Source organism: Chrysochloris asiatica, unplaced genomic scaffold (assembly GCF_000296735.1).
Source record: "Chrysochloris asiatica unplaced genomic scaffold, ChrAsi1.0 scaffold00001, whole genome shotgun sequence".
Taxonomy (NCBI): Eukaryota; Metazoa; Chordata; class Mammalia; order Afrosoricida; family Chrysochloridae; genus Chrysochloris; species Chrysochloris asiatica.
This window is the reverse complement of record NW_006408519.1, coordinates 49,117,730-49,141,718: the sequence shown is the minus strand read 5'-3', so window position 1 is coordinate 49,141,718 and position 23,989 is coordinate 49,117,730. Positions and strand designations below refer to the sequence as shown.

General features: G+C 47.1%; 1 protein-coding gene across 2 annotated transcripts in view; it reads left to right on the top strand.

Annotated features, from left to right (window-relative positions):
• The window catches only part of TRAPPC9 (trafficking protein particle complex 9), a 585,848-nt gene that overhangs the window by 382,070 nt on the left and 179,789 nt on the right, over positions 1-23,989 (top strand). For both annotated transcript variants that reach the window (XM_006830723.1, XM_006830724.1), the window contains one exon: positions 14,558-14,668. In XM_006830723.1, coding sequence (XP_006830786.1) covers positions 14,558-14,668 — 111 coding nt within the window. The remainder of the gene's footprint in view (positions 1-14,557; positions 14,669-23,989) is intronic.

Below are 23,989 nucleotides of genomic sequence, written 5' to 3'. Positions count from 1 at the left end.
AGAAATCAGAGCTTAGTCTTATTGATTCTCCTTTGTAGGTAACTTTTCACTTTTCCTAAGCTGCTCTTAAGATTCTTTCCTTATCTTTGAAAGGTTTGGTTATGATATATCTTGGTGATTTCCTTTTGGGGTCTGTCCTGTTTGGGGTATGTTAAGCTTCTTGTATGCTTATCTTCTCATCTTTCATGATGATAGGGAAGTTTTCTTCCAATAACTCTTCAACAGTTTTCTCTGTTTTTTTTCTTGTCTCTTCTTCTTCTGGAATTCTGATCAACAGTAAGTTGTTCCTCTTCATGGTGTCCCACATAACTCCTGTATTTTCTTCAGATTTTTTCATTCATTTTTTAAAATTGTTCTTCTAGCATACTCTGGTTGTGTAGTGGTTATGAATCGGGCTATGAACCTCAAGGTCAGCAGTTCGAAACTACCAGCTGTTCCACGGGAGAAAGATAAGGCTTTCTGCTCCCAAGACTTACAGCCTCGAAAACCCTGTACAGGGTCACTGTAAGTCAGAATGGACTCCATGGCACATCACCACCAGCAGCAGCATACTAGTATTGAGAGATTTATCTTCAAGTTCTCTAATTCTGGCTACCATTGCTTCAGATCTACTCCTTTGCACTTTCAATATATTATCCATTTCTGAAATGTTAATATTAATCTGCTTGACTTGTAATTGCAGATTTTATATTGTTGCAAAATTTACATTTATTTTATCTGTTTGTTCTTGTAGTGTTTTCATGCATTCTTCTAAAGTTGTTCACTGTTCTCCTTGTTTTTTCTCAGTCTTTATACCAACTATTTTGAAGGTACACAACTATCATTCTTTTGAATTCCTTTTCTGTTAGTTCTATTACCTGTTTTTCCTCTGAAACATTTTCTGGCTCTGTATCTTGGTAATTTGTTTGAGCCATTCTTCTAGTTTCTTCATGTGAGTTAAAATTGGCTGTTGTCTCCAGGACATTGCCGGATTTTCGTACTTGCATTTAGTTGATGATTGTATGTTGATGTGCCCTTAAGGTCTCACCAACTAGCTTCTTTCCAGTCCCCTATGGGCAAGGTTGATGGTTCAAGCTCACCAGCTACTCCTTGGAAACCCTATACAGGGTCGCTATAGGTCGTAGCTGACTCAACAGAACTTCACAACAGCAACAACAACATGGGACTTTACTCTGCCAGGCCGCCTTCTCATGCCAAAACTGCTCACAAAGACTCAAGATGGTCATACTGTGTCTTTACTGGTCACTCACCGGTCAACCTCCCTCTCTTGCTGTCCCTGCTCAGCTTCTCCTCCCAGCAAGAACTCAACCCACTTCTCTTGCATTTCTTCTGAAGTTCAGGGTTCCCAGATTTTCATCCATGTCTGTTTCATTTGGTTGCTCATATTTTTATTGTTGAGGGTCCGTGTACTGTGCCTGTCTAGCCTGCCATCTTACCAGAAGTCTCCAAGTTACTGTATTATTTACAAATAACATACGCACATAAATAACAAACACAAGGATACAACACACACAGGAATCTAGCATATGACGGGGTTGCGGAGTTTACAAAAAGCCATATAATATGCATGTTATCGGTGTAAAAATATGGTATAAGAAGAGCAGAGTAGATCCAGAGGAATATAATCAGAGGAAGACAATGAACATATAAGACTAACCCACAAACCATGGAACGTCACGGAAACAGCAAACACCTGGGGCATCTGGCAAGGAAGAAATCCAAAGGGCCTGCTATTTCTGGACTCCTTATTCCACTCCAGAGAGCTGTATGTCTTTATTTTTGGTCAAGATTGCAGTGTCTTCACCGTATCCTCTTATAAAACCCACTCATAATAATATTGACCCTATAGTGTAGCTATTCCCTAGCATTGTCGAGATTGTAAACCTTTATGGAAGCAGACTGCCTCATCTTGCCCCTGAGAAATAGCTGGTGGGTTTGAACCACCAACCTGAGGTTAGCAGCTGAACAATTAGCCCACGATACCACCAGGATGCCTCGTACTATTATTGTTGTTGTGAAGTGCCGTTGAGTTGATTCCGTAGGGACCCTATGTAGGATTTCCCAGGCTATAAAGCCTCATCTTTCTCATGCAGAGCAGCTTGTGGGCTTGAAGTGCTGACCTGGCAGTTTTCAGCCCAGTGCTTATTGTATGGAGCCACCATGCTCCCTGTACTATTCTAGAAAGTTTTTAAATTGGGGAGTGTGTATTACCTAACGTTTCCCTTTTGTTTTTATATGTTACATCTGTTCTAGCTCCTTTGTATTTCCATATAAACTGTCAAGTCAGGTTGCCTGCATCTATAAAATGTCCTGCTAGGATTTTGATTGGAATTGTGTTAAATCTACAGATCCGTGTGGGGAGAATTGATAACTGTATTGAGCCCTCCAATCCGTGAGCACAGGGTGTCCCTCCATTTATTTAGGTCTTTGATTTTTTTCATCAGTATTGAGTGCTTTTCAGCATACAGATCCTGGGTGTGTTTTGTTCAATTTAAACCTAAGCCTTTCTTTCTTTCTTTCTTTCTTTCTTTAAATGTGTATGGCATTGCCCTACGGGGTCACTTTGAATCTGAATAGACTCAGTGGCAGTGGGTTTTGGGATTGCTTTTTAAATTTTTTGTTTCTCATTACTCATTACTTGCTATGTACAAGTAATGAGAAATAATACTGATTTTTGTCTGTTGGCCTCATTTCCTGCAACCTTGCTAAACTCATAACTCATTAGTGAACGTAAGTGCTTTTGGAGGTACATTTGATAAGATTCTCTGTATAGACAATCTTTCCATTTGTGAACAGGGACATTCTTATTTCTTTCTTTCCAGGTGCTATGCTTTTTCTGTCTTGTTCTTCCTTGTGTACTAGCTAGGACTCGCAGTAGAGTGTTGAGGCTGGATACAGATGCTAACATCAAATATGATGTGAAACATCGATCTTGTTATCTTTTCTCAGGCTCGACTCTTTCTGGTTGGTTGAGTATTCCTTTCCTCACCCATGAGATTCGAATGTTGTCAGATGCCCCTTCTGTTTCCAAAACAGTGTATTGTGGGAGATTGCTTCTCTATTCATGCCTGTGATGGGTTCTCTTCCTGAGTCTCCTTTGTGGTGGTAGAATGTATGGTGATGTTGGCCTCAGGCAGCGTCTGCTTGGCCTTTCTTCTTCTCTGTCTTCTAATGGAAACAACTGTGTGGAATTATTTCTGTTTGATATGTTTGGTAGACTCAATCAGAAAACTAGCTGGGTCTGGAGATGAATGTTTTCAGCAGCTTTTGAACTGTAAGTACCAGTTATTGAATAGACCCAGCACTGGGCAGGTTACCTGTTGGTTTCCTCCCTTGGGTGCCTTTTGGCAGTTGTGATTTCCAAGAAGTTGTCCTGTCTTATCAGAAGGGTCAGTTTCTGAGAGTGTCCTTTCCTGCGGCCCTTGTACCTGTGGCAGCTGGAGTGCTCATTCCTTCTTCATCCTTGATGCCGGTCATTTGTGTCTTCTCTCCTTCTTCTTTGTCAGTTTGCTAGAGGTTTATCAATGGCAGTGCCTTTTCTGCAGGATAGTTAGAATTAATATATCACTTCAAAGGGAAACCTTAAGAATGCACACATCCTAATGACCTCACTTTATGTTGTCGTTGCACCGTGTGTAATGTCTACATACCTTGACGATCCCATCAGATAATGTCCTAGTTGTTGTTTTAATCATCGTATATGAGATTAAGTCAAAATATATTGCAATGAAATCATAGAAGCTTTATTAAACAAAACTACCAACATGTGGAGCTATTGCTTCTTGCCCATTCCTCTGCCTCGGTCCACTTCAGACGGCACGGTTTCCATCTCTCTGACCCTCCCCTGAAGCCGAGTGTCTCTTGCTTTCTGCCACGTTCTCTCTCAGTGGCTCAGCTGAGTCTACAGAGTCCCCGGGCACCTGCTCTGCATTGCATGAGTGCTCAGAATTGTCACTCTGTGATGACGTGCTGACCAGTAGGGGCAAAGGCTGGTGAAGGACAAGTCAGAGCAGGGTCAGCAGGCTCCTGAGAGCATCCAGTGGGATGGAGCCCAGTTATCCACACAGTGACCAACTTAGCAGTGGTCTCCAGTGTTACTTTCCTACCTGACCCGCCTTACTCTTCTCAGGCCACTCCCCCAAACCTGCCTCCAGGAGTGTTCTTTCCTCAGGCTAAGGCAGTATTCTGGGGGATTCTCTTAAGGCATTTCAAGAATACAAACTTACAAAGAAAGATCAAAGGGATACCAGTCTATCCAAATTTGTTGAATATTTACTTGTTGTTGTTAAGTGCCATGGATTCGGTTCCGTCCCATAGTGACCCTGTATAGAGTTTCTGAGGAGCAACTGGTGGACTTGAACTACCAACTTTGTGATTCAAATCGACTTTGCAGTCTAGCGCATTAACCTACAGCGCCACACAAGTACTATTTCAAGTCATCTTTTTTTAGGATGTGGGAGTCCTGGTGTGGTGCTACTGGACTGTTAACCTCAAGGTTGTTATTTCAAACTCACCAGCTGCTCCTCAGAAACACTATACAGCGTCACTGTGAGTTAGAATTGACTCAATGGCATCTAGCAACAACAAATAAGAAAGTTAATGTATAGTTCACCAAACAACAACACAGAACCAGGCATTTCATAGAAAGAAGTCTTTTTAGTTTTAGAAAGAGCTTTTACCATAAAAAAGTAGGAAAGATCTAATCTAAGAATAAAAATTATCTACATTCAATATATTTAGTTTTTGGAAAAACTTTTACAATGTTCTTTTTTTTTTCTTTTACATCACAGAGCAGGACAAAGTTTGCTATTGATTTGAACTTGCATCCTTGTCCAATATTTGGAAATAAAATATAACTGAAGTGTTTGCCCAAAATATTTTCCAGGATCGTTAATTTCCTCCTTCAGAGTCTTTCTTTCTATCTTCTAGCCAGTGACTTGCTCTCCCTTTCCCTTCCCACTGCTGGCGACCCTAAATGCAGCACCGAATGGCTCGTCTAGTGTGAAATCTGGTTTTTAAACCTTTTGTAATCAGAGTCTCATACAGTATTTGTCCTTTTGTGATTGACTAATTTCAGTCCTGGTGTGCAGAATCCTGGTGTGGCACTGCAGGGTGATGTGCTGGACCGTATTGTCAGTTTGAATTGTAAGGTCGGTGGTTCAAACCCACCGGCTACTCCTTGGAAACCCTGTCCAGAGTCGTTATGGGATGGAACTGACTTGATGGCACTTAACAAGAACAACAGCAATTTCAGTCAGCGTAACGTGCTCCAGGTTCGTCCATGTCATATGGTGTTTTCCAGATTCCTTGTTATATGGTGTTTTACATTGCATAGAGTTCCCTTGTGTGTGTACCAAAGTTTGTGTATTCACTCTTCCATTAATTAGCATTGAGATTGTTTCCAGAGAGCATCATGGCTCCATAGCTAAGCAAGGGACTGCAAACCAAGTCGAAGGTTTGAGCCCACCAACTGCTCCATGGGAGGAAAATGAGGCTTTCTGCTCCTGAAAAGATTAAAAAACATTGGAAACCTTGTACAGGGCCACTGTGCATCAGAACCGACTTGAGGACATATGATTTAAAAACTTTCACCAGGCCCGTCTAGACAAGATGAAAACTTTGCACCTAGCTTTCCACAGTGAGGTTTGTTTTGGCCCTTTGTTTTTTTGTGTTGTTGTTGTTGTTTTTAAACAGTTTTTATTGTGACTTAAGTGATTAGTTTATATGGGGGAACATCAGTTTTACACTCATCCTTTCATTGCAGTGATTACGATCTCCTCCGTGCATCATCATTCCACAGTATTTGCTTCAATTCCCTCTGGGTTTTGTTTTGTTTTTCGTTTGGCAGGGAGGGGAGATGTACACAAAAACACTCAGGAATACATAATCATTTAAACTACCAAAGGACACATTCTGCAAGCCTGCCTTCTGGCCACCAGCTCTCAGTGCCTCTCTTTCCATGAGTCCAGAGTCCTCAGCTGCTCCCTCTCTCCATGTCCCCTTCTCTGCCTCCATCTCTGGTGTTGCTGCTTCTTCGGGTAAGACCCCACATTCCGTTCTTGCTCTTCTCCTTTGATGGCCCTAGGGTTCTCTGTTCCTGGACTGTAACATTAACTATGCCCTGCTTTTTGTTACAAAACTCCAACCTTTACAACTGTGAAAGTCACAATTAGTCGCGATAAAATTACTCACTGTTGAATCATAAGAATCCTATCCCCATCTCTTTTCACTAGACCCGTCTAGACAAGATGAAAATTTCTCAGTGGGGACGTTGTCTTCCCCTACAAACTCTTAAACTAAACTCCCTCTTGCAACCTAAAGGCCAATCACGTTGTGCCTTTATTGCTCCCTCATTTTAGTTAGCCAATGTCTAAGTTACCCATCTGTATTAACCCTGTATACAGAGGGGATAGGATTGATCTTGGATGTGAAGACTCCTTCCCTCTCAGTTGGTGTTTTGAGCTACTACATCCATAAGTATAAGTCAAGTTCATCAAATTGTAGCAATTTATACTTGTTTCCTTTTTTGGGCATTCTTGTGTGTCTCCTCTCACTTCATATCAGCTGGACGCTTTGCTCTCCGCTCCAGCCTTCCATGGCTATGTCCTTGTCTGTGGGCTCAGGAGTCCACAGGTCTCACCACACTTCGGACCACCCGACCCTTCCTCTTCTCTTTTTCATCTTCATGTCGATGGGAGTCTGGGCAATGTGGTCGAACTCGTGGGCCCTTGTTTTTAAGAGTTTTCATTGTGTGACGGTTCTTAACTTTAAGCAGCCCGTGCATTTGTATTTTTTCATATTTTATATTTCTTGGAACTTATTTGAGGAATTGTCTCCTCCAAAGCCATAAGCTATTGCTTATTTTCTTCTAAAGATTGTTAAACATCACTTTCTTACACTTAGTTCTTCAGTCCATCTGGAAAATTTGTTGTTGTTGTTTATAGTGTGGGGTGGGGATACCATTTTCTCTCTACGTGCATAATCAACTGGTCTCACACTTCTTAGTCAATCTTTATCCCATCAGTTAACAGCAGTGGCACCTCAGTCAGATTACCTGGGTCCTTTATATTCATGGGGCTGTTTCTGGGCCGGCTTTTCTGCTCTAACTCTGTTCATGTGTCACTGCCCCATACCATACCGCTGTCTTTGTGACTGCAGCGTTTGACACTTCTAGAGATCTCACAGATCAAGTCCTTTCCAGAGATCTTTCTCATCTTGTGGTACCAGTTCTTGGCCCTTTTCTCTTACTTATAAATTTTAGTGTCTGCTTTTCATGCTTCACCGTAACGTCTTGGGTCTTTTATTGAACTTACATATAAATTTGGAAAGAAATGGCTTTAAAATATGAAGGCATCTCATTCTTGAACACAGTATGTCTTTGCATTTATTTATCTTCTTTGAAGTCTTTTTATAAAGTTTTATAATATCCTCCGTAATTGTCCTGCATACATACATTTATGGGTATATAATAAAATGTACATTTTATTGGATTTATTCCTGGGTGCATTGTGGAGTGCATTGCAATTATAAATATATTTTCCTATACATTTTATTTTCTAAATGTTTTCAGATCTGACGTGTGGAAATGCGATTGATTTGTGTGGGTATTGATCATGTACTCAGCAATTCTTTGGACTTGTTTTGAATGGTTTAACTTTCTCATATTACAAAATATGAGTATATAAAATGATTTGTGAATGTTTTAACCTGCACATCTTCCATAACTTTTCGCTGCACAAGGCAGTAATTCCCATGAAACGTGAGGTCCTGTCTTCCTTGTTCATCTCCAGGTTCCGAGGGCCTGGAGCAGTACCTGGCAGGTAGTAGGTTGTTTTGCTGAGTACACGGCATTCATCCCAACTCATGGAAACCCTGCGAGACAGAGCGCCCCCATCGGGCTTCCTAGTTCATCATCTTCATGGTACCAGATCACCAAGCCTTTTTTCCTGAGGAGCTACTAGTGGCTTCAAACTGTGTGCCTACTGGTTAGCCAACCACTTAACCATACCTCAGATATCAGGTACTCAGTAGGTGTTTGTTGGAGCCCTGGTATGGCACCGGAAGATAAACACGCGACCTCAATCAAGGTCAGTTTGAACTGCAAGGTCAGCAGTTCAAATTCACCAGCTGCTCCTCAGAATCCCTGTACAGGGTTGCTATGAGTTGGAACTTGCTCGCTGGGACTTAACAACAACAACAACAACAACAAGGTATTTGTTGGGTGAATTAAAGAATAAAATTCCCAGTTCTAGACTGAGGAAGCACTTCGTGCTAAATGTATTGAGATAGCTTCTGGGAAATGCATTTGTTTCTCGCAACCTCATCCCCATCATCCAAATTTCTCTATCTATGATTATCCCAGAATCTCAAAATAAATGCGCTCGTCCAGATTTCTGGGCCTTTTCCCCTTCTCTCTCCCAAAGCAAGCAAATGCCTCTGTCCTTCAAAGACTTGGTCTCATCTCAGTCTTCCAGCCAGCTCCCCTGGACTTTCCAGAAAAGAAAGGAGGGAGTGAGGAAGGGAATAAGAAATAGAGGGAAACAGTATGATCGAACAGGTCTTAAAGAAAATCCCTCCACACAATCGGTGTTGACTTGCAGAGGCCGTGACTCTGGTATGGTGACCTCAAGATGTACTGCTGCGTGGAAAGGGGGATTGATGTACGAACAGCAGAGAGAAGGAGAGCCCCACGATCTATCACCGAGGAGTCTGCACGGAGGAGGAAGACAGACCAGGATGCCCCCCTCATACCATGACTCAGGAGGAAGGGGATTGAAATCGTGTTGCATGGGGATGCTTTCCACCCCCAGCCCCCGTAACTTTCCCGAGTACTATGCTCTGTGAGCAAGCACAGCCGGCATTTGAATCTTTCATTCCCTCCCTTTAAAATGACTTCCATTTGTCTCCTCATAAATGTTTTACAAGTTCCCTCTCCTGATGAAAGATTTTGCTGTGATTAAAGATTTCATGAAGTTATGACACAGGCTGGATAGATGGTCGTTCTGGGAGATCACTTCTCTGGGAGCTGTGTGAAGAGGCCTCTCATAGATAGCTGTCAGAGTGGGAGGAAGTTTCTAGATGCTGCATCTTTCAGGAAGACCCCAGACCAGCAACTGGCACTTTGTGTGTCTCAGGACATGTGTGTATGGTGTCTACAGGTGGGTGTGTCGACATGTATGTACAGCATATACCGGCTGCATGTAGTAGGTGTGTATATATAGCAACCACATGGTAGTGTATGTAGACATGTGTGGACAGCATCTAGAGGCCGGGTGTGTGGACATGTGTGGACAGTGTCTACTGGCCAGGTGTGACAGACATGGCCACTTGGAGTCTGTACAGCAGCATGTGATAGATGTGGTGGCACCACTCTTTGCCCTTCCTCCCGTGAGAGTTGTTACATGCTTTTCATGGTGATGAGGATGATGACGACAATGACGATGATGTGTGTGACCACGTGGGGACATTACTGAAGCCCTCTGCACCCATCCCTTCTCTGGAAAGAACAGAGGATGAGGTGTGGGTTTGGGAAATATCTGCTCCTCACTTACCAACTAGCTCATTCTCCAACATACAGTAGTGAAAAATCTGCTATCTGACAATTTTGCCCATTTATTACATATGTCTTGCCAGTGATGAACACTGAGGTGTGGGCTGAGGGTAACACTAGCTGTGATGAGTAAGGTTATGTGTCATATGTGCTGGGCCATGGCTCTCTGTGGCTCCGCAGGTATGTAAGGGCCATCCTCCATGTTCGCAGAACACTGACTTTCACATAACCACCTGCTCTTTCGAGCCTGACTGTGTTGGGAAGTGAGAAATGGGTGTCTGGACCTTCGTCTCTCTCTTTTTAAAAGTTTTTATTGTGAATTATGTGATAGTTTACATGGGAGAACACAAGCTTTACATTCATCCTATAGTATATCATTTTTAATGTTTTATTGTGAATCATGTGACCATTTACCTGGAAGAACATTAGCTTTACATTAATCCTATCGTATATCATTTCACTGCCACGGTTACAGTCCCCTCCATGCATCATCAAACAGCCAAAGGGTACACCCTGCAACCTACACCCTGGTCGTCAGCACACAGCCCCTTCTCCCTCTCTGGGTTTGAAGTCCCCAGCCACTCCATCACTCCATGTCATCGTATCTGCCTCCATCATAAAAAAAAAAAAAAATTGATTTTTTTTTTTTTATGTTTTATTGTGGGAGAACATTAGTTTTATATTCAAACTATCCTATATAGTTTCATTGCCATGGTTACAATCCCTTCCATGCATCATAAAGCAACCAAAGGGTATATCCTATAAGTCTACCCCCCCGCCCCTCTCCCTCTGTGGGTCTAAAGTCCCCAGCTGTTCCATCTCTCCATGTCATCGTCTCTGCGTCCATCTCAGGGATCTGCTTCTCTGGGTAGGGTCCTGCTCTCCGCTCTTTTCCCTTTATGGTCCCAGGGACCTCCGCTCCTAGACTGCAAAGTTAATCACTCCCATCCTTGCTACAAAATGTCTACCTTTACATTTCCAACCCTAACAATCAGTCTTGATAACAGTTATTCACTATTGTATCACAAGAGACCTATCTGCATTTCCTTTCATCAGTCCCAAGTAGACAGATTGGATACTACTAAGTGGAGATTCTACCTTCCTCCACGCCCTCTGGATCTAGGTTCCCTCTTGAAAGCTTGTAAGCCAGTCACTTCTTGCCTTCAATTCTCTCCCTTTGTTACAAAATGTCTACCTTTACATTTCTGACCCTAACAGTTAGTCCTGATAGCAATTATCCACTATTAAACCACAGGAGTCTTATCCCCATCTCCTTTCACCTGCCCCATCCAGACAGGTTGGAAACCACTCAGTGGATAGTCCACCTTCCCCCGTATCTTCTGAAATTAGGTTCCCTCTTGAAAGCTTGTAAGCCAGGCACTTCATGCCTTTGTGCCCCCTCCCCATTTTGGGTAGCCAGTGTCTAAGTTGCCCATCCCTGTCAGCCCTGTGTCCCGAGGGGGGTGGGAATGATCCTCGCTGTAAAGATTTGTTCCCTTTTTTGAGCTATTACATCCATAAGTATAGGTCAAGTTCATCAAATTGTAGCAGATTACTCTCTTTTTTTTTTTTCCTCTTCTTTCCTCTTCTAGTAGAGTTCTGATCATCCAGCCATTGAAGCCAGGTCAACTGGGTACTATCTGCAAGTCTGGGTGTTCTTGTGCATCTCCCCTCACTTCATATCAGCCGGACCCTTCACTCTCCACTCTAGTCCTCTGTGTCCATATCACTGTCTCGAGCCTAGGAGTCCCCGGGTCTTTCCATACTGCTGGCCAACCAGGTTCGCAGGAGTCTATTGAACGTGTTCAGATTTAGCTCACAACTTCATTGCTGTTTGGACCTTCGTCTCTTGTGAAATTATAGGATTTTGAGTTCCAAGTCTTGGTTCTCAGTCATCACTCCACCACTTAATACCTTCCTCATTGAGCAGGTTTCTGCACTTCCCCTCCCTCTAGGCCTCACCCATTGGGTGGAGACCCCACAGGCAGCCGACACGTGAGTGTTAGTCCGCCTTCCCCTTCGCACCACTTTCTTCTAACAACACGGAAAACCTGCATCCACTCTGGGATCCCAGCACCCTCTGCAGGGCCCCATTGAGGAGAAAATGAAGACATGTCCCGATAACCTTCTTTCCTGCTTGTCTCCCTGCTCTCCTCTGCCTCTGTCTCCTCTGTCCGCCCCTGCTATCAGCACAGCAGTCCCGGGCAGATCTGTAAACATCTGTCCATTCCCTGCCATGCACCAGCTGCTGTGCTGTGTGAGTGCTAGGCCAACATCCAGCTGCAATGGAAACCGAGCTACTGGTGAGAAACAGAAATGACATGTGTGGGCTTGGGGATTTGTTTTTGGTGTGTGTGTGTGTGTAGCTATCAGTGCAGAGTCATGGTGTGGCGCTGTAGGATAAGCACTGGATGGCTAACCACAAGGTTGTTGGTTCAAACCCAACAACTAACTGCGCCTCTGAAGCCCTGTACAGGGTCGTTACATGTTGGAATCAACTCAACGGCATTTCACAATGACCTCAGTGCAGAGGGACGGCACAGTGTGAGGATCACTGATCCCCAGGCTCCCCGGTTCCCTGTTCTTGTGGCCTTTGTCCTCATTGTTTCAGGATGATCACTGAGTTTTGAGGCACCCAATTCACTTCTAGAGAGGAGGAAAGGGACCCAGGGAGACTGAAGGACCAAAACCTTCTCCTGATCACCATGTTGCCTTTCCCTTGGGGATGGGAAATCTCCAGAAATGTACAGCTCTTGGCTACGAACTCTGTTACACAGACAGACCATCCTTACTACAAAGAGTGATGGGAATCCAAGTATTTTCCTTTCCACCTTCTGTTATTGCTGTTGTTGTTAGGTGCCGGCTAATCAGTGCCAACCCATAGCAACCCCACGCACAACACAGTGAACACGGCCCAGTCCTGCCCAATCCTCACACGTGCTGTGTAAGGCCATGGCTGCGGCCACTGCGCCACTCCCATCTTTTTGCAGGTCTTCTTCTATGTCGCCGACCTTCCACTTTGCCAAGCATGATGTCCTGACTCATAACGACCCTGTATAGGGTTGCTGAGGCTGTAAATCTTTACAGGAGCAGAAAGCCTCATCTTTCTCCCGTGAATGGCTGGTAGTTTCCAGCTGCTGACCTTGAGGTTAGCAGCCCGATTCCTAACCACTACGCTACCAGAGCTCCTTCCTTCTGTAGTATAGGAGAACAAAGCATCCTAGAGGTCTCGGGTGGGTGCTGACTGGCGAACACCTCCTACGTGTCATGGTTGTGAAGACAAGTGCAATCCCATAAGAAGCTTAAGATGAACATCTGCACGTGCAGTAGTGATCTGGGTCAGTGGCCAGAGCATGGCACCTTGCTTGGTGGCTATTGGCTGTCATCAAGTCATCTCCAGTTCACGGTGGGCTCATGTACAACAGAAGTAAATGTTGCCCAGTCCTATGTCATCCTCGTGGTGTTTAGGATGTTTGAGCCCACTGTGGTGGCCACTGTCAGTCCACCTCTTGGAGGGTCGCCTTGCTTGGTATCGAGTTGGTTCCTACTCTATGCCGCCCTGTGCCCAGCAGAACGGAACACTGCCCGGTTCTGGGCCATCCTCACAATTGTTCTTCTTGAGCCCATTGCTGCTGCCACAGTGCCAGACCAGCTCATTGGGGGTCTTCCTCTGTACCTCAACCCTCCACTTTGCCAAGCATGATTTCCTTCTCCAGTGACTGGTCCCTCCTGTGAATATGTTCAAAGTATGAGAATCAAAGTGTCACCATCCTGTCTTCTAAGGAGCATTTTGGTTGTACTTCTCCCGACAGATTTGCCTGTTCTGGCATTCCATGGTACTTTTATTTTTTAAATGTTTTATTGTGAATTATGTGATAGTTTACATGGGAGAACATTAGCTTTACATTCATCCTATCGTGTATCGTTTCATTGCCATGGTTACAATCCCTTCCATGCATCATCAACCATCCAAAGGGTATACCCTGCAAGCCTGCCTCTCGGTTATCAGCACACAGCCCCTCTCCTTCTCTGGGTCTAGAGTCCCTGGCTGCTCCATTTCTCCACGTCGTTGTCTCTGCCTCCATCTCTGGCGTCACTGCGTCTCTGGGTAGAGTCCCACACTCTGCTCTTCTCCCTTGATGGTCCCAGAGACCTCCACTCCTGGACTGCAAAGTCAACCATTCCCCTCCTTTTGCTATAAAATATCTACCTTTACATTTCTGACCCTCACAGTCAGTCCTGATAACAATTATTCACTATTGTATCACAAGAGTCTTATCCCCATTTCCTTTCATCAGCCCCACCTAGACAGATTGGGTAACTACTCAGTGGAAATTCTACCTTCCTCCATGCCCTCTGGATCTAGGTTCCCTCTTGAAAGCTTGTAAGCCAGTTACTTCTTGCCTTTGTAGCCCTCTCCATTATGGATAGCTAATGTCCAAGTTTCCCATGTCCAAGTTGTTCCATGGTACTTTTAATCTTCTCTAACACCATAGCTCAAATGATCTTCCTTACTGTCCAACATTCACATTCATATGAGGCTACTGAAAACACCATGGCTTGGACCAGACGTACCTTATTCCTCAGACTGACATCTTTGCTCTTGCTTAGTCCCTGGGAGACATTTAGTGAAGGTGTGCTGCATGCATCCTGACTCTGAGATAGCATTCATCGAGTGACCGCTGTGTGCTAAGTATTTCCACGTGCAGCCAGATACTCCAGTACTCACTGCATGCGACCGCTTGGAGAACTTACCAGACCAGTTAGACTGTAAAAGGTAGGGCTGAGTTGTAAGCACACTCTACAGAACCCTAGAACAAAGGAAGACCTGAAGTTAGAACCGGTTTGGGGAGGTCTCCATTCTGGTCAGAAGTGGTCTGTGTCCAGCTACTGGGTCCTGTGCACACCCCCGTGTGGCAGAGCATCCTCAGGGATGAGGAGAAAGAGGCAGAGCCTGGCTACTCTTTCTTGTCAGATTCTGAGTTGTCTTCTGTCTTCCCCACGCAGCACCCGGCAGTGCCACCTGCTCCTGGATGTCTTCAACTCGACAGAGCACGAGCTGACCATCAGCGCCAGGAGCAACGAGGAGCTCATCCTGCATGCGGGCGAGTGCCAGCGGTGAGTCCCCAGCTCTCAGCGGATGGGTGTCTCCTTCTGTAGGCACTATTGTGCCAACTATTCAAGTTGAGCAAAGGAATTTGAAGTGGTCTCAGATGAGAGCTAAGGGTAACAAAAGGTACCACACGTGCTTCCGGGCACCAGGTTTGGGGCAGTTTCCTTGTAAGTTCTTGAGACAGTTGTGTCTGGGAATGCTGGGGTTGGGGTTGATTAGCATTAGGAGATTAATGCCAAACCCAGACCTCTGGGGGACATCTGCCCTCCGTCCTCTTGGTCGTGTCTGGACATGTGGATGCAGTGTGGGGTCCCAGAGAACACACCCTGTTCTTCTACAGCCCTTTGTAAAGTTGCAGACGGCCGATTGTCTGTCTAGTACGCTGCTCTTGGTCTTGGTCATCAAGATCTATGTGATGAGCGGTCCCACGCACCACAGCCCCGGAGCCTGTCTTTTCGGCTGCTTCATTACTGAGCTTCTTGCGCAAGATCTTCCATCTTAATGTCCCTTGTGCACACATCATTTATCCATTCATACAGCATTCGTTCATTCAGTATTGACGTGTAGAGTGCTTGCTGGGCGGTAAGCCCTGTGTCAGACCCCAGGAACGCCAGGGTGAATGTATAAAGACCCTCTGCCCAACCCACGCTCTTACTGACTGAATGACAGCCCAGCATGGTGCCGGTCCGTCAGCTGCTGCTGTACCACAGGGTGTCTTGCTGTCCAGGGTGGGCTGGGGAGAGTGGACTCCAACGGACACCTCAGTGTTGTGTTTGTCTGAGTCACCGCAGGCGCTACTCTTGGGGGTCCCCACCAGTCCCTTGATGCCACTGCTGTTTATCTTTATGTTTGGGGAAGGGTGCACCCTGCAGTGCCCCCAACCACCATCTCTTCTGAGGACCCCTGCAGGATGTGGGGAGTCCCTTAGCTTCCCCTTGCCCTCTTCTCTTGCCTAACCTTCTTCCTGGGCCCCGCACCTGCACCTGCTCCCCCACCATGGTGACAGTCTGAGTTTGGGAGGACGAGCTACTTGCCCTGCTGCAGAATTTGCCCTCGTCTTCCGGACAAGCAAACTGAGCAAGTGGATTGACATTATTCAGTGCCAACCCCGCCCGTGTCCCTGCTGGCCACTCGCTGCCCCGGCCATGCTGAATGCCCAGAGGAGAGGCAGCCAGGTGGACTGACAGAGCACAGGGGAGGGAAGGAGGGAGACATATTTAAGGCTTGTGTTGGGTCTCTTCTCCCCACTCTGCATGGCCTATGGTTGTCTGGTTTATTTGTTCTAACTTTTGGTTTGAATTGGATGAAGGTTGGAAGGAGGAGCTGCTCAGTTTCCAGTCAGCAGTTCAGACCCATTTTATTTCATGTCCCTGCTCGCAGTTCCCACAATGCAGCTTCACTCATCCCACCTCCTCCCTGGCTTTCCTGTTTCCCTTCCACCTTCTGAACTTGACCCTTGGGTCAATGCTGTCCTTTTGATCTCCAGTGATTGACCATTCTGTGGTGTGTGTACCTCACAAGTGTTGTTGTTTCCCTGTAGACCTATCTGTTGTTGGCTGAAAGCTGAGCCTTGGGGTGTCTAAGGAGCACAGTCCTGAGTCCTCCCCACCCCCAGCCCCCAGTATCTATCTAACCGGAAGCCTGGTCATTTTTGATGATTCTGACTCTTTCCCTCTACGTGGCCTTTGATAAGGTGCCAGTGGCCTGAGTGGGTGGGGAGGGGGTTAGGAAGGGAAGTACAAACTGCTCCTGCACCCTTCAAACGCTGTCACACACGTCCTGAGAGGCCAGGTGACACGCGTCCCATGACACTCATGGGATGAGTGTTGCAGCCCCTTTTGCAGATGAACAAGGAGGTCTAAGGAGGTCATGGTGTGCCAAGGACCGTGTGATTAGTGTTTGTGAAGTGTGTGCTCACTTGGGGGAGTGGTAGGCTGAATAGTCAGGTGTTTACAGTGAAACGTATGCCTATTGTTGTATCTTCCGGTTTTGTCATTTAAATAAAGCATTACCTTTAGGCAAATAGGCAGAGAAAGTGCTTTCTGACCCTACTGTCTTCCTCCTCACAAGCGAGCCCACCCACCACCTGTGGGTTTTGACGTATCAGTGCCACCATTGAGAGGGTTCAGTATTCAACTTGGAGCCCTGCTGTTGCACTGCGGATTAATGCTCTGGACTGTAAGGTTGGTGGTTCAAGCTTACCAGCCGCAACTTTGAAACCGTACCCAGGGTGGCTATGGGTTGGAACTGACTCGATGGCACTTAACAACAACATTCCACTTCACGTTTGCCCCACGTGATTTGTGGTGTCTGGAACAACACACCATAGTCATGACATTAAATCTCTGCGGCCCAACTGGCCGCCACCATGGCGTTCATGTGCATCTTGACCCAGGTGTCAGCTTTGCCCCTGTTTTTGCAGATGAGCAAGGAGGCTCGGCAGGTCACAACTGGCTAAAGGTCGAGCAATGAGTCAGAATCAGGGCCCAAGTCTCCATGACACCAGCCGCCCTCCTTGGCAGGGTCACCCTTCCCTGGAATTGGACAGTTCTGCATTTCCAGGTTCACAAGATGACCAGATATGACAGAAAGCGCTTGTGAGCAAAACCGCCTGAACTCTCCTTAGGAGACACAGCGCGGCCAACAGCAAAGCCTTTCATTTACCAGAAAATTCAGATTTGATCGTCATTGTATTTTAGCTTAATTATCAAACCATTAAAATTCAATTTCATGACAGCCTTCCCTTCGCATAAATCTCTTTAGGATTTATGATAATGGCTGTAGTCCCACTGGCCCTCAGCACTTGGGGAGGACAGAGTCCCACGTCACCGTGACTGCCCGTGCTGATTGAAGGGAGGATCTGGATTGATGGGCCCGTTCTCTGTCTGGATGGTATGCACAGGTGAATTATGGAACAGCTCCCCCGCAAGATGGTCAGGGAAGAATCCCACCAGCGGTCTACTACGGGGCGTGCAGGACTGCATCCTGAGGACCTGGGTGGAGGGCCACAGATTGTTCCTGGAACCAGGAGCCAGGAGGCCTGCGTTCTTTGCTGCTGCTTTTCTTGTTGAATGTAAAGGGTTTTTATAATCTAGGAGCCCTGGTGGTGCCGTGGATGAAGCACTGAGCCAGTAACCGAAAGATGAGTGGTTCAGACCTACCATCTGCTCAGAATGAGAACCATGAGACAGTCTGCTGCCGTAAAGATTGGCAACGGTGGGAGCCCTGTGAGGCAGCTCGACTCTGTCCCGTAGTGTGGCTCTGTGTCACAGTCCACTTGACAGCAGTGGCTTAGGTTGTTCATTTGTTTCCTGATACTCGGTGTCCCTGGGTGCTGTAAATGGTTGACAGACTCATCTGCTAACTGAGAGGTTCTGGCCTACCTGATGCCTCAGAAGAAACTCTGCCTCCAGCGTTTCCCCCAGTGAGAGCTAGACCGAGCACAGCTCCCCTCTGACATCCATGGGGCGGAATCAATGCAGCTGGGTTTCTGATGATCCAGCCACCGGCTCAGGCTTCGATTCTGCCTCAGCTGTCTACCTTCTGCTGCTGAGTGGCCGCTGGTGTGTCCTGCGCTGAGGCCCCTTGGCAGTGCCCAGCACAACTGGTGCATGCTGGAACCACACTCCCGCAGTCCGCTCTGCCCACCACTGTCTAGGGAGATGGACAGACAGCTGGTCAGCAGCTCCTGCACCTCCTGCCTTTCTGGGCTCATGGTAGGCTAGTGTCTTGCTTTATATCCAAGCCCAGGACGCCCCAGAATGCAGAGACCTGGCTCACTGCCCCAAGTGGATCTAATATGTCTTCCCCTTTCGTTCCTCCAAACACACAGGTGCCCTGTGAACCATCTTATAACAGCCTCCTGCTGACTGCTGCTTCATCTTGTTGATCATTTTGTGCATTTCTCACCCCATGGGCTGTATACTGGGCACTCCTCTGTTAGCAGGCCTGTCCCTCGGCCTGGGCCTTCCCTCCAACAATCTTTCCCAGTTCTAAAGAACTGCTCAGATTTTCACGGTGCTCTCTCTTCCAGACTCCCTGAAAGGAATAAGAGATGAGTGCTTTGGAAACTTTGATTCTAAATATGAGGAGAAAGCATGCATTTGGTGTCCTCTTGTCCCTTCGATGGGCCAAGAGGGAAACTGAGGCTTGTCTTTAGTCAGCAGATCACTGGCAGAGTGCTGTTAGACCTCAGGACCCCCGACCCCCAGTCCAGAGTTGTCTCCCCACCCAAGTGGCCTCTCTTCAAATTAGCGATGTCTAAGGACTTCTGGTGTGGCGCTGTGGGTTAATGTACCAGACTGCAAAGCCGTTTGAACTGCAAGGTCGGCAGGTCAAGCTCACCAGAAGCTCCTCGGAAACCCTGTACAGGGTCGCTATGGGTCAGAACTGACTCAACGGCACTTCACAACAACAATAACAAGGCACACCTGACTTAAGCCAGGGTATTCTCAGTTGCCTCCTATCTGGTAGCGTAGTGGTTACGAATCGGGCTGCGAACCTTAAGGTCAGCGGTTCGAAACTACCAGCTGCTCCGCGGGAGAAAGATGAGGCTTTCTACTCCCGTAAAGATTTACACCCTCGGAAACCCTGTACAGGGTCGCTATGGGTCGGAACCGACTCGACGGCACTTAACAACAACAACAACCTATGCATGTGAAAGATGGACAATGAATCAGGGAAACTGTAGAAAAATCGATGCATTTGAATGATGGTGTTGGCAAAGAATATTCAATACACTGCGGACTGCCAGGAGAATGAGCAAATCTGTGTTGCGAGAAGTACAGCCAGAGTGCGTCTGAGAAGCCACGATGGGGAGACTTCATCTCACATACTTTAGACGTTTCAGGAGGGACCAGTCCCTGGGGAAGAACATCAAGTGTGGTAGAGAAAAGCCGCTCCCCCCTCAGCGAGCTGGATTGGTAGAGGCTTCAGCAATGGGCTCAAGCGTGAAAGTGATTGTGAGGAGGGGCAGGGATTTGTTCTGTTCTTCACAGGGTCACGACGAGTCAGAAGGAACTTGATGGCACCCAAGAACACCAAAGTTCCCTAAGAAAAACCCAGGATGACCTGGGAATCAATAGGGATCCTGTGGATTAGCAGCAAGAAAAAAGAAACTTTAGCGTTCAGCCTAGAGAAGCTATCTTGTTGTTGTTAAGTGCTGTGGAGTCAATTCCAACTGATTGCCACCCTGTGTAGGTTTTCTGAAGAGCAGCTGGTGGGTTTGAACCGCCAGTCTTGTGGTTCAAGCTGAGCTTGTGATCCAGTGCCTATCCTTCAACAATCTGATGAAAGGGCCTCGGTACTTTGGAAGCGTGCAGCAGTTCTCTGACTCAGACAAGAGACACCCACCTGCTTTTGTGAGGAAAGGAGACGAAGATGGACGGGTTTCCATTCACAGTGCAGCAGCTCCGGGCACCGTGTCTGGGGCATGTCCTCAGCCTGCAGGGCGGCCCTGGCACCTGTCTGTAGGTAAGCTGGCAGCTGCTCCCAACACACTCACGTGTGAGAGCAGGGACCTGCTCCCAGGTGTGGCTCTGCCACTCCTCGTCTCGTCTCTTGGTCTTGCTGTTCTGTAAAATGGGCCAATAATAGCTGTGCCAGAACCATTACAAACAGCCCAGCACAGACCCCAACCCGCAGTCCGAGGCACTCAAACAGCACAGAGTAGAACTGCCCCATGGCGTTTCCAAGGCTGCCCTCTTTATGGAAGCAGACTGCCACAGTTTTATTCCTACAGAGCGGCTGGTGGGTTCAAACCACCGACCCGTCCATCTGCTAGCAGTCCAGCGATTAACCTACTGCAACACCAGGCTACACATTAGGGTCTCACGAAATGGCAAACCTAGTGGCCGTGGGGTCAGCCCTGTGTGTGTGAACGAGCCAGCTGAGGTGTGCTGAGGCCCAGCCTGTCTTTTTGGGTGCATGTCACCTGCACCTCCATGCTGGACTCCCCCCTCCTTTCATAAGCCTGACTCAGGCCGGGGGCAGGAGTGTCCGGCATGCTGGCTCAGCTCACCCAGGAAGGGACCAGACTGTACTCTGTGTGTGTGTGTGTGTGTGTGAGAGAGAGAAGACGGTTATGCTTACATCTAGTCAGAGCTTGCCACCAATGCCAAGCCCAGCTAAGCACACCAGTGGCTTGGGCAGTGGAGTCTGACTGCTACAGAACCCACCAGCTCACCTGTGAGGACAGGGGGCTTGTTTCATCTGATACAGGACGAGGAGACATAGCCCTGCATCCTCAGTCCCACCAGTTTGGCACCAGGGTCAACTGGGCAGGTCCTTGACCACCTGAAGCGGTGCCCTCAGTGGCGGCCACTCAGCAGAGGCACTGGAGGGGAGGGTGTTTACACCGCCTTCACTGTGCCTCATGTGACTGGCACAATTTGTAGTCTAGAAGATGGAAGGTGACAAGTACCCCCAAATCCACAATGAGCAAGTCACGGCCTATCGTTTTCCTTTTTGCCTTCCTCATTTCCTGTGGAGCAGATGTAAGACGTTGTGTTATTGCATCTGTAAACATTTTAGCATTTGACGCCAGAACTCTTTATTAAAAACTTAGCCATGATACTGCATCGTGCCTTGAAATGACTGATTTCGTAACCTCCACAAACAGCCATCAATGCTGAAAATTCCTATCAACTCAGAGTCATAGTTTCTAAAAATCAGAACATCCGAAGCATTTATGACTGAAGCCCATTTACCAGGAGCATTTGTCTGTTGTTGAGAAGATACACAGAAGTTTCTACAGGTAGGATTCAGGGACAAGGGTTCCATCCTTCCAGTTGTGTATTCATTCTCACCTCTTTTTCCAGTTGTTCTTTCTCCGTCAGCATAAATTCTGTCACCTGAGACTCCAGTCTCATCGGCCTACCTGCTTCTGTCAGGGCTTCAGCCCAGCTCTCTTCCCAGTTCAGTCATGGCTGATGAAGTACAACTGGAACAGACATGGGAGAACAGGAACAGTAGCCAGAATGGAAAAAATCATGGGTCAGTTTTTGCTAGAATCTTAATCTCCCTATTAGACAATGGGGGCAGCGTGTGTGCTGCCTAGCAGTCCCATGTTTTCGATGGGAGCTTCAATGGTCGAGTGTGAAACAGCAGTACCCCACTCCAAGATGGCGGCAACCACACGGCTTCCCAACAATCCCGTCTCTCCTGTCAGGCCTGAAGGGCTCACTGCGCCTCTTCTTTACAGGTCTCCCATTCCAGCGCTTCAACCTGCAAGTTTTCCTACTCTGGTTAGCATTCCAGGCACACAAAATTGTGCAAATCCCAGTGTGTCCCAGTTTTTCTTCATCAGCCATGACTGAACCAGCCTTGAGTCCCACATAGATAGTTCTTAAAAGAACACAACACTCAAATCAAACCCATTTTTAACATATAGATTCCCCTTCCATGTCTCTTTCTATTTTTCTGTAAACGTTTCATGGAGTAAACCAAGTCCCAGGATCAGGAATTTTGCATCACATCCCTATGGGGTGGGGAACTTGTTCCTCTAGTGTCTTTCTTTAGTAAATTTGTCGTAGGATCTAGGGGCTGAGTTTTTTTTTCTTTTTTCTTTTTTGAAACTACCTCAGAGTGTTGAGACTTTCCACCAGCAGGCACTGGGTGCCCTTACTGTTATCCAGGCTGACCTCAGAGAGGTCAGGGGTTCAGTTCCAGCCACCACAGTGAAGTGACTATCACAATGAAGTGAGGTACCTGACTGTTTGGTTTCTCAGTACACACACACTGTTTGTACTCTGTTGTAGTCCACAAAGTGTGCATGAGGAAAAAGTGTGGAATGTTGAGAGAGTAACAAAAATGTGGTACAGAGACAGACACAAAGTGGGTCCATGCTGTTGGAATAATGGCGCCCGTAGACTTGCTTCCATGCAGGGTGGCCACTTTGTTTCCTATTTGTGAAACAAAACAAAACAAAAACACCTCAAAACACAATCGCAGTAAAGTAAAGGGTCTAAAATGAAGGGTGCCAGTGCTGTTATGCTCTTGTCCCATGATAATAATGGGGTCCCGGTGTGGTGTCGTACAGAAAGCATGGGACTGTGAACCCATCAGCTGCTCTTTGGAAGAGAGGATTCCATTACAGGGTTCTTAGGAGTCAGAACTGACTCGACTACACCTAACATCAGCAACAACTAGGGACATAATAATGGGCACCCATCTTTTAACTCTGTACGCCAAATGTCTAGCACGGGGTTGCTGTTTACACCCTCACTGGGTCAGCAAATGCTAGGTGATTACCCATCTCTTTTCCTTTCTCAGCTCATACCCAGACGAGAGCAGAGGCCCTGGCTTGTGTGAGATTGGAGAAGGAGCAGGGAGAGGAACGGGTCATTTCCTGTGTCCTTAGCTCTCTCGGGAGGCCACATGCTTCTTAGAGAATGGAGACTTTTTGAGAAAGTGTATTGGAGTGGACTGTGGCCTAGAAAACCCCAGGGGAGGAGGACCCTTCTTCCTGTTCTTCCCCATGGGGGTGGACGTCCCTGCAGAGGGGTCTCTCTCTGGGGTCAGAGAGCCCAGATGTGGGGAGATATGGCTCTCCATGCCCTGGCCCTGCTCCCACTAGTGCTAGCATCTATGCCTACTCAACTCTTTATCGGCTCAAAAGTGATGACCGAGGAAATACCGTACACTGATACTGCTCATCAGCATAACAGAGGAAACTCTGTTTCCAGATGGCATTAAGTCTACAGGCTCACCGTTTAGGGTTCCAACGCATATTTTGGAGGAGATTTCTTTTCCTAAAATCCAGTGACTGGTCAGTCAGAATATATCTGGGGCAGCTACGTTGCAGGTGGGGCTGGAGTTCCGGCCAGTCATTCTGGTGGTGGGTGTCTGAGGAGGCCTCCCAGCAGGAGAGCAGGCCTGTGCTCACCTCTGTTGGGTCCTCACTGACCACGAATCTTGACAGTGAGCCGCTCAATTGCTGCATAGTGCACGTGCTGCGTCTCCACATTCACCTGTGTGCACACATGGAACACTAGAGATGCTCTCCCTGTCTTGGCAGTACTGTTGTTACAGCTCAGGGGTACCTGAAGAGCAATGGTAGATGATCTTCTCTCCCTTTAAGAAGATGGCGGCCATGCGCTCCAGAGCCGTGGAGTTAACCCCCCCACTTTTGTTCACTTTCCTGAGTGTCTGCAGTAATTGGCATGGGGGGCACCTGCCCCGTGGGATTAGCAGCAGGCTTGATGGAGATTTGGGCTCTGGCGGAGGTGACCTCTGGTGGAGGTGACCTCTGGTGGAGGTGACCGCTGGTGGAGGTGACCTCTGGTGGAGGTGACCGCTGGTGGAGGTGACCGCTGGTGGAGGTGACC